Here is a 16,361-nt window from a genome sequence, read left to right on the forward strand (position 1 = left end):
TACCCTGTGCTCTCGTTAAAGGCACGAGACATATTATCAATTCCAATTTCAACTATGGCTTCAGAATCTGCTTTTAGTACGAGGAGTAGGGTCGTGAACAAGTATCAAAGCTCACTTACACCAGAATCAGTTGAAGCGCTCATTTGTACACAGGATTGGCTACATCCGATCTGGGGGAAAGGGAACTCTGTTGATGAGGAGGTCGAGGAAGAAGAGAGTGACAAGCAAAATGAGACAATACCTGCAACAATTACATGAACTGCAAGATAAGACACTGCCTTCTATTTCTCTTGCATTTGCTTACAAGTTACAGCGGGATATTTGTAATTATTTTTTGTGAGCTTAAATTGTAATATTTTATGGGCGGATGGATATTTCTCTCTTTTCATTTGCACTATTCAATTAGTTAATGTTGCTTAAATCTCATATTATATGGTTGGCTAATTCCGTTCGTTCATCACTATTACTTATTTATTTATGTTGCCTTAACCTAACCAAATATTTTTCTTTCAAAAAATACACTTGTAGATATGTCATCGAAAGATGATGATGCATCAGCAGATATTTGGGATTATGGAGTCCAAGTCTACTCCTAAGATGGAAAGATAAAGTTACAATGCAAGTTGTGTGGAAAACAATTTGTAAACAAAACAAATCAGCTGAAATTACATTTGGCTTGTCGGGGAAGAAACGCTGCACCATGTAGCAAAGCTCCTCGAGAAGTCCGGGATTTATTTGGAGCCATTCTTGACTCAAATACAAAGACTTTCTACACCCCTCCCTCTACAATTACAATCAATACAACCAGCTATAGAATATATAAAAGTAGGCCTATTATAAATGAAGAAGGGTTAAGCAGAGGAACTGCCTCTAGGCCCTCCACAGTTAGTAGAGAAGAAGAACAAGAGAGAATTTTAAGGGAACAAGAAAAACAATATAATAAAGATGCCATAAAAGAAAGCTTGAAAATGGCATCCAGAACCAGACAACAACATCCACCCCCTCCGAGACAACATAATGCTGAAGCAGGCACGAGTAAATCATCAAAGTTTCTTAAAAGTCTCGCAGCATTTTATAAGTGGTTGGGAATCCCGTACAAATCGGATCATAAAAAGCGGCTGAAAAAACTTGTTCAATCTATGAATGAGGAAGATGGGAAAACGTTTCTACAATCCGATTCAGCAGAGGTAAACGACCATCTTTTGGACACCTCCAGCTCGGAGTCAGCCCAAAGTTCTCCTGCAATTGAAGCCGTAAAAAGAAAACCAAAGGATGATTCTGGCGACGAAGGTGGAGGTGGAGGAGGGGGTTACTATTACGGACAAGGTTCCTCTGGTTACATGCCACACAGGCATTCATCATACAGAGGTCATTGAATGAATGAAAGTTTTATTTGTCTCATTGTCTGTATGTACATGTTTGGTTTATTTACTTTTGATTTTTAACAGAGTTTATTTACTTTGTTCGTTTTAGGGACGTAGTTTAGTTACTTTGGAAGTTGGATCTGTGATATTTTAACATAAATGGTCCAACGTATTGATATCATGCGTCTCACCATAGATGATGCTTCATGAAATCTCCCAAATTGAAAGATCTTACCTTGGATCACCCAAATAACAGTTGAATGACCCATTGCGTGCCAAGTGTGCAAATGTGTGATGGTTTTAGTTAAAGCTCTCCACTATCAATCTTCAAGTGCCCAACATATGGCACTTGTGTCAATACACAACAAAGACCTGCATTCACATTATGCTTCCTACACGCGCCATAGTTAGGGTTGCAACTCGGGTGTGTTGGGTGGAGTTGAGGTCAACTTGAGCCTAATCCGACCTCAATAGGAGCACAAGACCCAACTTGAAAATCCGGCCCAACATTTCTAACCCTAACCCCACCTAAATTCCTTTTTGCTCAGCCCACCATAAGAACCCAACATTATTTTGTGATTATTCCTAATTCAACCCAACCCAACATTAAAATTTAAAATGAGTCAATGACCCATTAACCCGATCCGAATTGTAGCCAACTTGATCCGAGTTGGTTTCTCTGACCGAGTCGGACTCGGTTCGGGTCAGCCCAGCCAAGACTCGGATCGGATTGAGTCAGGCCTGCTGGACTCGGTCCCGAGTCGGATCGAGTTCGGGTCAGGGAGTTGGCAAAACTGGATCGAGTTGAGTTGAACCTAACTCGGTCTGACTCGACTCGATGCCCACCTCTAATCACCATCACCGGACCCATCTGCTGCATCACTCTCTGACTCAGTATCGGTGTCAGACAATGTCTCCCCGCCACGTGTCTCGCGTGATAGTGACTGTCGTGGGCTGCCCTCCGACTCCTCATCAATGGGTCGAATGCCTCATCAGGAGACCTCTACTGCTCCACATGTGTATCAACATCAATCATTTGTGTCACTGCCTCCGCCGTAACATGTGGCTCTGATCGCACATCCAACATATCCAAGTAATCTGACCTAACCCACTAGTAAATTGGGTCCTCCTCATCCTCAACATATGCATGTTTTCTGACCGTCATTTGGTCCAATAGGCCTTCCTGCGCTTTTTTTCTTCCTTCTGTGCAGAGCAACCTCTCTTGTAACTTCATATTGTAGTGACAATACACTAGCTTCTGAAGCCTCTCATACCCTAGCCTAATGCGCTTATTTGTGTGGATAAGGGAGCATGTACTCCAATTCCTTTCACAAGGTGACGAGGACACCGTCTGCACAAGCACACAGACAGCCAGTCGCTGTAAAACCTCGCAGTCAGTCTTGTACATGGACCACCATTCACCTGTGTATCATAAAATTCTTTCATTAGTTTTAGATTTTCCAAAATAATATGAAATTTAAGTTTACCGCAGTAACTTGCATGCCATCATGTAGTTCCTTGACTTCACGACAAGGGGGCACCCAAACATTCCAACCGTGTCGCGGAATCTAACAATCTATTGATGGCATACAACAACCAGGATAAGTATGGAATGGTTGAGATGAAGATAAGGAGAATGTAAGAGTGGAACATATTTACCTCACTACTGAATGTGCATTTCCTCGTACAATCAGGGAATAAGTGATTGTACACCTCATGTACAACCACCCTCTTTAATGAATTGTTTTTCGTAGATATTCCGACAGTAGTGGTATCTGGGATTTAGGAAATACGTTGAAAACCAACATCTACACATCAATACAGTTGTCATTTATTATTGCATATAATTTAAAAAAAAAAAAAAAATTTCATATAAGTACTTACCAGCCTGATGTAGTGGGTGAGAAAGCATCATTTCCTAACGGTCGTCTATTATTGCATGCACCCACTTATATGCGTTGGGAGCTTTAGCCTTGATGGCCTCTTTCATCAGTTGTATGGACGGATACAATGACCCCATCGACGGATTTGTCTTATTGTCCACCATCCTCAACACCACATAAATGAGCTCTAGAATACCCACCACACTATGCACGTGATCCCAGAATGTATTTGTCAATACCAGCTCCTCGATTCTCCAAGTTACTCTCTTCACCCTCATTTTCTATTCTTTGTAGTCATGAGAGGCAAAAAGCTCTCGTAACCCATGTTTGTGTTTGAGGATGCTACTTGAGGCGATATAATTTGTAGCAAATCGTGTCGCCTCGGGGCGCACTATATCCCCACCACACCCCTCACGCATTGTGGCTAATAACCATGTATGGTTGGATATGAAGTTTGTGATGAGTCGTGCATCAGTAATGACGGCCTTCACCGACGGCCTATCCCCAATCGCCTCCAACATGAGATCAATGCAATGGGCTGCGTAAGGGGTCCAATACAGATACTTATTCTGCATATTCTTCCCCACCTTGACAAATGCACGCCCATTGTCTATAACAAATTGCGCACTGTTTCTCCTCCCAACATCTTACATGACATTGTGCATTAGTTTGTAAATGTAGTTCGAATCTTTAATCTTATTAATCACATCTACAGACTTAAGGAACATCGACCGTCCCCTGCAATAGACCATAAACTTTATGAATGACAACTTCGTCGGTCCGGTCCAAACGTCACACATGATAGTGCATCTGTACATCTCTCATGACTGCTTACATAAATCCACGTATGTCTTTATCTCTGCAAATTCATCATCCAATTATAATATTCATCTCTGCATATTCATATCCACTTATAATATTCATCTCTGCATATTCATCACCCACACTTGAGCTTATTAATCCATGTGTGCCACCCCCTCGTGTAAGATGGCCATATGCTTGGTTGTTGTCAGAAGCAACATTGGAGAGGCAAAGGCAGTGCAGTTTATCCTCGTGCAAGAGAATGAGTTGATCCATCAGGGATTCCTTAGATATGACAAGCAATGGCCATGATGGCAGTTGGTGACAGAAGATTGCTTCACAGGAGAATAGGCCAAAGGATGGCCGATGGTGCAGCCATAAGTTCAGGCTTGTATGTAGCTTTTAAGCCTTCTGTCTTCTGATACTCGTTGGGGAATGGGTGCTCCATGGGGATATTAGAAGCCATTAGCACATGGTGGTCGTGATGCTGCTGCAGTTTAGACTTGTGCATAGCTTCGAAGCGTTTGTCAATGGGACAATGGCTGATTGATGGATGTCATGTTGTCATAGTTTAGGCTCATAAGTAGCTTTGGAGAGATGTGACACATGAGACTAGATGGTGGTCATTAGGCTGCTGCAATTTGGGCTTTTGTGGGCCTTTGTAGCATTGCAACACTCATCGGTAGTACCTCTTAAAGAACCGTCCATTGACTGGGAAGCCGATGCCAATACCTTCGTGGTTGGTGACTCTATAGGCTCTATTAGAATAGACTTCCTAAACCATGTATGGTCTAGTCCAATTAACGTCAAATTTGGCACCTATTTTGTGAGTGATAATCATTGGTCGCTTGGTGAGCATTATGTTGCCCTTCTTGAAGGAGCGGTAACATACTTTCTTGTAGAAAGCTACAGATGCACTGGCCTAGTATAATTTGAGGCACAGCTGAGCATCAACTCATTTTTCATCGAGCTCGTCTAGCTTGGCAAGGCAAATCCCAGCGTTCTGGCTGTTGTCAAGCGGTTTCCTGTATCGCAATCCTTAGAGACGACACTTGCACTTCCAAGGGAAATATCCATAAACCAAAGCAAAAGGCATGGCCTTAGTGTGCATTTAGTACATGGTCTGGTATACCTAGAGCGCTTCGGGAAGACATTCGTTCTAATCTCGCCTATTCTTGGAGATGATTTCCTTCAGCAGCTTGATAATCATTTATTAAACGCTTCAACTAGTCCATTGGCCAATGGATGATAGCATGTGAAGAATTAATGCTTGATCTTGAACTTCTCGCACAGCTTCTGCATGGCAGCGTTTTTTAACAGCATGCCATTGTCTGTGATGATCCATTGAGGAACACTAGAACGGTAGATGATCTTATGACGGATCAAGTCAATGACATCTCTACCTGTCACGTGCTTTAGAGGCATGGCTTCAGCCCACTTGGAGAAGTAGTCCTTGGTGGTTAGTATGCACCGATGATCATGAGATGATACAGGATTTATAGGACCAATGATGCAGAGGCCCCACGCATCAAATAGCCAGAAGGAAACAATCAACTGTAAATCCTCCAGAGAAACATGAATAACATATTCGTGTATCTAGCACTGATGGCCATGCTTCGCAAAGTGCATTGCATCAGCTATCATCATCAATCAGTAGTATCCCATGTGCCTGACATGATGATACAAGTTTTGGCAAGCCTAATGCTCACCGCATTCTCCCGAATGGGCTTCTCATAGGACATGCCTGGCCTCCTGCTTGTCCAAGCATCATAGGAGGATGTCATCGCAGGAACGACGGTAGAGGATATTGTCGTGGAGGTCGAAAGCGATTGGCTCACCGTTGGGCCTCCATCTGTTGCTTGGGGTTTATCAAGGAGACGCTTGTACTTGATGCAATCAATGAAAGGTTGTCACCAATCATCAACTTCAACCTTGAGGCAAGAGATTGAATCTATTGGGAGGACCCCGTCAATTGGATTGGCGAGCGATAAGAATCATTGCTCCTAAATCAAAATCTTGAGGCAACTACCCATAGGTTGCGCCATTGTTGTGGCGAGGTTGGCCAACATGTTTGTTTGGCATTGTTACAACGAGAGATGTGTTAAATGCAGATATCTTGGAAGCACTCGATAAGTTGTTTAGCCTTTCAGTAATAAGGTACAAGCCTCGTACACCATTGACAATTGATTGATGATCAACTTGTAGTCATCGAAGAACCTAATCAAGCAGACCATCCCATGTGTAATTTCCAAACTGATAATAAGCGTGTAGTACTCCACCTCATTATTCGAGCATGCAATAGCTAAGGTGGAGTAAGGCATAAGATCCCGTTGAGGACTGATAAAGATAATGCCAGCACCAACATCGATTGTGCGCACAACTTCGTTGAAGGCATCTGCCAGAACGTGTGCTTCTTAGCAAGCAACACTTGCTCATTCAGAGGGACCTCTGAGTTCCGGATGGGCTATTAGGAAGTCAGTTAGGGCTTGTCCCTTCACAATCCTCTGAGGCACATACGTGATCCTTAAACGTAAAGAGAAGCAACGACTACTTGGCAAGGTGACCTGAAAGCATGGGTCGCACCATCAAGAACTCGATTGGATCAGCTCTCGATATCAAGATGATGCCATACACTTACTAGTGGTGTAGCGTTTGTGCTACAAAGACGAGTGTGGGGCATATCCTCTCAATCAACTAGTAGTTGTACCGTGCTCCCACCATGTGTTTGAGATAGTAAAGAGCATTCTCCTTCTCGGCATCACTGTTTTGAGCTAGGAGCGCGCTAAGGGAGTTTTCACAGGCTATGATGTAAAGGATCAAGGGCACCCTTGATCAATGCTGCTAGGATTAGAGCCTATTTAAGCAACTTCTTGATGGTGTCGAAGGAATGCTAGCATACCTCGTCCCGCTTGAACGGGACATCCTTCTTCATCAAGTGCAAAAAGGGTTAACGACAAATAGCCAAGTTAGAGGGGAAATGCCGAATGTATACCCATTTCCCTTAAAGGCTCTTGAGCTTTATGAGCATCTTGGGGTGGCGTTTCCTTGATTGTCTTCATTTTCACCAAGTTGATTTGGATTCCAAGTGGCAGATGACAAAATCCAAGGAATTTCTTAGAGGAAACCCCAAATGCACACTTCAACAGGTTCATGCGCAATTGCTTCTTGCAAAGTTTGAGAAAAACAGACCGAAGATGTTGACGATGCTTCTCATGTCCGTTGGAGTATATCACTAGGTCATCTACATAGAACTCAATGTATTTGTGCATCGTGTCAGGGAAGATGACTTGCATGGCACATCAATAAGTTGCATTGGTGTTCCTGAGGCCCAAAGGCATTACTTTGTAGCAGAATATGTCAATCAAAGTGCAGAAAGTCGTGGCCTCGTTCACGGGGGCCATCTGACTGTACTCAAAATAGACGTCCATGAAGGACATGGTAGAGTAATCGTTGGTGCTGTTGATTTAGAAGCTCTATGATCGACAATGAGGTCGTACTTCAGATAAACTTCGCTGAGGTTGCAAAAGTCTATGTAGACCTTTATATGTTCGTTATTCTTCTTGACTAGGAAAAATTTGGAGATCCATTAGGGGCATTTGACCTATTGAATGGTTTCGATAGAGTTAAGCTTCTTGACTTCCTCCTCGATCTGCGAGGTTAACTCAGGATGGAATCATCGTTGTGCCTGGTTGACAGGTTTCTTCTCCTTGGAAATATTGAGCCTATGGACAGCCACCTTGGGGTCCAAGCCCAATATTTTTTTAGTATGTCCAGCTAAAGACATCTTTGAATTCTTTCCAGAGATCAACGTATCTGTCAACCTCAACTAGAGGAATGTTGGTGTTGTTGTACGTGAGGCTTGACAGCTAAGGTTCACCCCTTTCAAATCATCGATGGTAGGCTGGTTACCAACCGGGATTCTTTTCAAAATATCATTGTTATTGATAATATTGGTTAATATAGCCGATATTATAAAAAATATCAACAATATTTGGAAAGTTTTTAACTGTCAGTAGTCTTAGTATCATTGACCTAGTGATACTGATAATATCGGCGATATTATCAATAATATCACGATATTTAGACACTCCTTACAACAAATGCAAGGCCATCTCTAACCAATCACTATGGTTGGAGGCAATAATATAATTAACCCACTCTAAAACATCTTGTTTTTCCCTCTTAAAAACATCTGCCACCAACCCTCGATTGTCCCCAAAGATATGGTTGTTCCCCTCCCCCACCAAGGGCCACATTATTGCCAACAAAAATAACCTTCATACCACCCATTCTTTGCCTCCTATTACTCCCATCTACCACACAAGGAAAAGAGCATTGATAGACACATGCATCACCCAATAAGTGTTGAAAATAACAAGAAATCTATCTCACACAATCCAAGCAAATGCACAGTGAACGAACAAGTGGTTCATCAACTCTGCATCCCTCAAACACATTATGCAACAATTGTGATCACCATCCCTCACCAACTCCGTTAATTAGAATGGAGAAAAACTAAACCAGTACACTCCCCTATCCACTTACACCGTTTGATGTCAAAAACTCATCTGCCTCGCCATATAGCAAAGGAAGATCCAATTAGTGTTTGAAATATCGGTATCGCGCAATGTATCGCACTCTTGGGATATAGATATGTATCGGTTATCGCATGGGATATATCGTTTGTATCGTGTAATTTATCACACTTTTTGGGAAACATAGGGAAACATTGAGGAAATGATTGAATTTTTTAATGAACCTTCAGGGATTATTAAAAAAGACCTTAATACACACTTTTAAATCATAAAATCTCAAAAAAGAAGTGCACATAATAGGTTTCGCTCTAAGCTATGCATTGTCCGATTGAACTAAAACAATTATATTCAAATATGATGCATAACATTTATAAATGTATCGAGACATGTATGAAAACAAAATTATCATTAGGGCAAAAAAAAAATTTAACCTCTGATCAATGGACAATTATTAAAATAAGACCATTAGACACAATTATTATTATGTGGGCCCCACCTCAATGTGTGTGGTATATCTACACAGTCCATCCTTCTTGCCAACTCATTTTAGGGCATGGGCCCAAAAATGAAGCAGATCCAATTCTCAAGTGGACCACACCATAAGAAATAGTGGACCTTAGGAAGTTTTTAATGGTGGACCACACCACATGAACTAGTGGTTAATGACTATTGAAAACCTTTTATGGGCCACAAAAGTTTTAGATCAAGCCGATGTTGCTTTTTCTTTTCATCCGATTTGAATGAGCTTATCAATAGGTTGGATGCTCAATAAATATTATTCTGGACACTAGGAAGCTTTTAATGGTGGAAGTTCAATGATCACCTTTTCCAGTGGTGTGGTTTACATGAAACTTGTATCAACTTCATTTTTGTGATCATATCCTAAAATAATATGGAAAAACAGATGGACAGTGTGGATGTATAATACACCTATCGAGGTGGGCCCTATGGTTCCCCCCCAAAAAAAAACTAACTTTTCCTTTTACTTTCTTTGAGACCATTCTACATTCACCTTCAACTTTGCCTCCACCACCACTTCCGCTACCATCTCCGCCATTCTCCACTATCTCAGTGAGATCACTCAACTTGAAAAGATCATTTGGGGTTTTCTCAATTCCATGTCTATGTTTGTTGACCGTGGACTCCGTGGGAATTCATTCCACTATTGTGATCTGCTCTTCATGTATTCTTTATTTTGTCCTCTTTGTTTGACAAAGAATTCTTATTCATTAAAAGAAATGCAATCAATGCCACAACATTTTCAGATTATGGACAGGAAAATAAAAAAGATGAAATAGTACAGATTCACATTCCTTCACAATCAAAGTAACAGTATAGGCTATCTAATCTGCAATTACAACATCATGGCACGAACTTTGCAAGACATGCCAAAGGAATGTTTCAAGTTACCTGACCAAACAGGGCTCATTACGACCTTTGACAGTGCAGTCCTGCTCATATTTCTCTTTCTTCTTTGAAGGCCACATAGATTTTACAAAATTTATTCCAGCATGAGTACTCTTAATTTCACAATATGGTGAGTCTGTCTCTATCATCATTCTCTCAATAGGAATAGCTTTTAGAACATCAAGATTCTCTGCCGTCTTTAAAGAGCAACCGTTGATACCTGTTCATCACCAGAAAAAGAAAAAGGAATATAAATCAAATGAACAAAAGAAACTGAGCAGATTTCTCTTAGCACCCTTATTTCCTCCATCCATGGAGCCAGGTGCCAAGAGATAAGGGGACGAAGAGAGGGCCCAGCTGATGGCAAGATATGGAACACCTTCAATGATCGTCTGGGGGGATTCCTACTAGACAGCCTATTCAAACCAAACCATAAAGCACACACCTCTGCTTCATTGGAATTCCTAACCCCTACAGGACCCGAAAAGGGTCTCAGCACTTCAACATTTTGTTTATTTTGTTATATTTATAATTTGATCCCAGGCTAGGGTTAAGTGTGGATATGCCTTGAGTGGTATTTTTGTACATTTGTCATTGTATCTTCCATATTGGTCATTTTACCTGAGGGACTGGCAGATGGTTTTCTGCATTCTCTTATTGTTACATAAGCATCAATTTTATATTGCATCTTTAACAGTAATGGAGGATTTACACATCATTGTATATTGTAGAACAGTCTTTAAGTCTACTCAATCTCTCTGGTATGTTTCTTTCCATTTCTTCCCTGATCAGTCATCACTTTAATCTTTATCACTCTTGATAATTTTCTACTGGTAGCAAGCCAACAAATCTAGTTCTACATGTTCTTGTAGCCTTTGCAGAGATGATATGGCATATAAATTCCATCCTGTGTGAGTAGTCTCACCTATAAATAGATTATCAAACAGTAAGAGTTTATCACGATCTGCAGCACTACCAGTAAATGAATGGGCAACCCCAGCAATGATCCTGTTAAACAAAAAGAAGAAATTTTATTATCTCTGTCTACATTAACATGCTATTTAGCCTGAGAAGGCAAAACAAGCTTCATTCAGCACTATAGAATTATCTATTTAGCATATCAGTTCAGCCTTGGAATATGAAAATATGTCATGTAACTGGATATCAAAGAAAATAAAGTAAAATAATAAAAAAAGTCCATGCCCAACCAAACACTGATGAATGAACAGAATGTAGCATGGTTTAAAACTTGATGATTGATTTGGATTCAAGTTGCATCGAGTATAGTCAAGACAATTGAGTCAAAGTTGCCTTAATGATGCATCCAGGCCAACCATCAAGCAAACGTACGAAACGAAATACAAGATTGGATCCCACAATTGGTCCAATTGAAGAATGAGCATCCAATTGATTTGTGGACCACACGAGATCAATCAAATGGTCTTTTAGCGGTCTGGTTGGAATGTGGGGCCCACAAATTCAATTTGAATGGGTCAAATACAGGAAATGATTGGACTGTGGGGTCCACAACCCAATCAAGTGGTTCCTTTTTGGGTCTATACGAACTGCAATGCACGTTTAGGGATTTAGTACCAATCGTACAACTCTGTAAAGTCATGGTTCAGCATATAGATCTCTTAATTTCCTTTCTTATTACAACTCCCAATGTTAGTTTGAATTAAATGAGTTATAAGAGGTCCAATAAGAAGATCTAGGCTTCGGAGTATGGAAGATCGCTTCTTGGGTGGTTGATCGGACCTCCTGATTTAAGGATTTGGACGCTTTTGTCCTTATTGCCCTTTTGTGTTTGTAATTGCTTTGTTGCTTATTATTATTTTCCGCCTTCATTTTGAGGTGGCTTCTCAATAAAAGTTGCCTTTCAAAAAAAAAAAAGCAGTCAAACCATTAACAAGCATGATGTTATTCTAGGCTATTCTTTCTAGAAAATTGTGGAGAAGGATTGTAGGCAACACAAAGGCAAGAGGGGGCCATATGTATGAGCATACCATGAATGTTGGTTGAATCTATTGGTTATTCATGTTTTCATTGAAAAATCATGGAGTTGGAGCATTGATTTTGAGATCCATTGGTTTGTCACGTTCTCCCTGTTTTTTACGAAGTTTTCCTTCAACCAGCTATCAATTGATATTAATTTCAAAGTATTTAGGAGTATTTGATGAAATAATCATCACATACACTGAAATTTCGAAATTTGAGTGAAGGTGGTCTAATTTGGGAAAAAACTGAGAAAAATTCAAAATGTAACATTCAATTTGAATATAGTTGCATTAGTTCAGTCAGACAGTACGTAGCTTAGGACCCTATACAAAGAAAACCTATTATGTGCACTTCTTTTTTGAGATGTTATGATTTTAAAGTGTGTATTAAGGTCTTTTTTAACAATCCCTGAAGTTTCATTGAAAAATTCAACTATTTTCCCAATATTTCCCCATGTTTCCCAAAAAGTGCGATAAATTACCCGATACAAACGATATATCCCGTACGATAACCGATACGTATCTGTATCCCAAGGATGTGATAAGTAACACGATACTGATATTTCGAACACTGGTTGAATGAAAGTTTTTTTTCTATTTTCTTTTTTAGTTTCCTGCAGTGGGATTCTAGCCTAGGACAGTAGTACTTCTAGAATCTAGTGGTGAGATCCCTTTGGTGCGACTCCTTGGGGGTTTCCTTTGGGGTGTGACTCCACATATTTATCATTATTCTATCTATTGTTATGCTGCAATTAAGATTTTTTTCAAGTTTGCAGCAATTATTTGCAGGATTGATATTCAATATAGGTACATCCTTGCTACATCACTTAACCAAGTTATAGAGATCTACTTCTGTTTCGAATTTTATGCAAGTTCTCCCCAATTCAATCTATTTTTAAGTTCTTGATTAAGTATTCTGACGTTTCCAGAAATCTAGCCAAAACAAGTTAGCGTCTGGTTGTAGGGAGGATCAAGCTTGAGGCTTAACTGACTCAAGTCAACTCATTCAACTTTCTACTCAACTCATTTACAGATGTAGCTATAAAATATAAGGAAATCAAATGTTAACAGTAAATTTAAAGATATACAGAGACCTGCCGCATCCAATTCCAAAATATAAGACAATATAAGCGATCTGGCAAACTCACCTGTTCTTATTTCGCGAAAAAATTTCACCAAAATCTTCCGCAGCAGCACGCATGTGCAAAAACATGGGTAGTTTCACAGCCTCCGCTAATTCAAACTGCTTCTCAAAATACCTGACAGAGAAGTCATTAATAGATAAACATGAAGATTATCTGCAAACAAGATCTTTTCTTCAAATTATATTCAATACATTAACATACTTTTTCTGGATCTCAGGTTGGCAAAAGTGAAGCCTATCATAGTCCAATCCACATTCACCAATTGCCACCACCTAAAAGTATCAAGCGCAGTTACTAGAAATAAAACATTGGAGTCGTAAGATTTGATGAAAGGAAGAGTATGAGCTATTTGGTGAGGAGTGTGTAGAAAGCATGAGATTCCAAAGTTAAATGGCCATAAATAGAGTATCAATGCAACTACTCGTGAAAGTAGAAGGTTGAGCAATTGACTTTTTTAAGTTTAGAACTAAGAAACCCCATCGTTTCTATTTTTTGTAATAAAATGTAATGAAGATCTGCCCAATTAAAGAATAGGACAAAGCCCCCTAACATTATTACTCAACAGAACACCATGCCTTGGTGTTCTGTTGAGTAATAATGTCAATATTAACTCATAGAGTAATGCACAAAGCACTATAGCAGTTTTAATTCTTTCAACAATATCAAAAAACCCCTAACATTTTTATGCCATTTTTGTCAAGACAACTTTTCAAGTCTACACAATTCAGCACGATCTTTGCAATAGAAATGCATTATTGTTGGCAAGGGTAGCCAAGAATTCTTTTTTTTTCTTTTTTTTCCTTTTTTTTCTTTTTTTTTTTTGGTGCCCACGTGTGTGGGTGGCAGGCGTGCATGGTTGTGGGGGTTGGTGGGTGCATGCATGGGTGTGTGTGTACACGTGTGTGAGGAATGATCACATACAAACATGGTCAACTATATGCGTTGGGCCCAACATGACACCTTGCCCATTGATTGTGCCCCAGTAAATAAATAAATAAATAAATAAATAATCACCACCAAGCCGATAAAACAAGCCAACTAAAAATTCAGGTGGGCCACACCACAAAAGACAAAAAAAAAAAAAAAAAACACACACACACACACAAAAACCTACAAATTCACATGGTGTCGCACACCTGAGCTTTGGATCAATCTAATTTTGGGGGCATCCCTTCATCTTGGTTAGGCTCAACCATTGTTCGAACTATCCCCAATATTATCTCCACCTATTCCAACAGCACCTGAGAGAAATGAGGAGGTAATAAACAATTTTGGATGAGCATGGATGAGCAGGTGGTTTCCACTCGCCATGGTGGACATCAAAAATTTCTAGTTAAATGGAAGAATCGACCTACATCTGACAGCACTTGGATTACAGAGTCTGAGCTACAACAGATAGATCCAGACATTCTCAAGCAGTATCAGAGCTTTATTTCGCCAAATGTGAATTCTTCCCACCCGGGGAAAATTGATGCGGACATCGCACCACCACTCTGTACATATCAAAGACGTAGGCATCAACAGGCTACATTGGCACTTTCACTTTAGCTAGGCAACTTATGGTGATCACCAGTGGTCATCGGCGAGCATTAGAAAAGCATGCATCGCATGGATCATATTTAGAGACCATCCCACCGTTGATCATGGTCTCCATGATCATCCATCCATTGGATCATCTTGTGTCCCATCATGGGGCCATCTGATGGTTAGATTATGTTGGACCCTTTTTTTAGTTAGTTCTTTTATGTTATTTGATTATTTGGACATTTTGTTTTGTGATTGGACAGTGGACATCTATTTGTTACATTTTTTTTTCCTTTGGGAGGGTAGATTAGATTTTTCACCTTTTAAGACATAATGGGTATTTTGCTTTTGTTAGTAAAGGGGCAGAAATGTCATTTCAATAATTTTTTTGAATAATATAAAGCAAGTGGGGCAGAGACATCCGACCCTAATGTGAGTTTGGAGAAAATCTTGAGGAGGCATTGTGGGAATCCCTTTCTTCTTCCTTTGTTGTTGTGAAGGCTAGATCTTTGGATAGAAGCTTAGAGGGTATGAAGTCATTCTATGCTTCGTCCCTAAGATTCTTCCTCTTCCACTTCATGCTTGATGAACCGTAGGTGATAGGTCTTTTTGAATCTTCAATCCTAAGGTAAGATATTTTCATTGTTTTCACTTGGATTTGATTTTACTTGATCCTACGGGCCACCTAAACCCATCTCCATTATTAACGGACCCGACCCACGCGTGGACCACACGATCAACCCACACGGGTGGTCGTACGCCACCCATGTGACTGCCACATGCACGTGTGGGGCCCACTTGATCTGATTTTGAGTCAATTGTCTTCCCTTGTCCACAATAGGCAACTCAGTTTCGGTCGTTTGCATTTAATATTCTTAGATCTCAACATTTTTGCTTTAAAACTACCTTGGTCCAACCCAGGAAACATCAAACTTTCATACGATTGCTACCCCTAGAGATGGTACCAGCTATACCTTTTCCTTTCACATCTCTAGGGTTAGGCCGAGACTCCTAGGTTTTGGTTTGGCTCCCGAAATTGGACTTGTTGGCCTGGGTATTGGTCCTGGCAAAAGAAGTACAAGAATCAAACCTCCCTCCATATTGTGGTCAGGAATACAACTCAATCTCCCGAGCTGCCTGATACACTTCCTCTAGGGCAGTAATCTAGCTGAGATGGAAACCTTGTCTTATTTTCGGTCGGAGACCCATTCGAATACGAGACAGTACGCTCATCGGATTCTCCTCAATTTCACACCGCATCATAAACTCCTCGAATTTAGCAATGTAATCTGCCACAGACATGGTCCCTTGATGTAGGGAAACCCATTGGTCCATCAACCTCTAACAGTATGTATAAGGTACATACTTCATCTTCAAGATCTACTTCATCTCTCCCCAATGAGTCATGGGAGCATGTCCTTCCCTTTCCATCCGCCTCTTTGTGATTATCCAAAACATTTTGGCTTTCCCCTCTGGCTTCATCTTAGCAAATCTCACCCGCCAATCGTCGGACATATCATACCACTCAATAGTGGTCCATGCCCGCCATCCAGTCGATGAAAGCTTTTAGGTCAAGGCAACCATTGAAGCTAGGAGCCTCCATTTTCACGCTCTTCATGATCCGCTCATCTGTTTCAAGACGGTCACATCAATCCGCGGGTGAGAGTGGAACTCGATGAACCACCTTCCTCTCACGTGCGCCACC

The 16,361-nt window shown here is 40.5% G+C and overlaps 1 protein-coding gene across 2 annotated transcripts in view; it reads right to left on the bottom strand.

The window, feature by feature from the left end:
* Positions 1 to 16,361, bottom strand: part of LOC131248813 (uncharacterized) — an 88,168-nt gene that overhangs the window by 50,764 nt on the left and 21,043 nt on the right. For both annotated transcript variants that reach the window (XM_058249284.1, XM_058249285.1), the window contains exons 7-10: positions 13,334 to 13,404; positions 13,136 to 13,246; positions 10,916 to 10,998; positions 9,994 to 10,210 (exon numbers count right to left, since the gene is read on the bottom strand). In XM_058249284.1, the coding sequence (XP_058105267.1) occupies positions 9,994 to 10,210; positions 10,916 to 10,998; positions 13,136 to 13,246; positions 13,334 to 13,404 (482 nt within the window). The remainder of the gene's footprint in view (positions 1 to 9,993; positions 10,211 to 10,915; positions 10,999 to 13,135; positions 13,247 to 13,333; positions 13,405 to 16,361) is intronic.

The sequence above is a fragment of the Magnolia sinica genome, chromosome 6, assembly GCF_029962835.1.
Source record: "Magnolia sinica isolate HGM2019 chromosome 6, MsV1, whole genome shotgun sequence".
Classification (NCBI taxonomy): domain Eukaryota; kingdom Viridiplantae; phylum Streptophyta; class Magnoliopsida; order Magnoliales; family Magnoliaceae; genus Magnolia; species Magnolia sinica.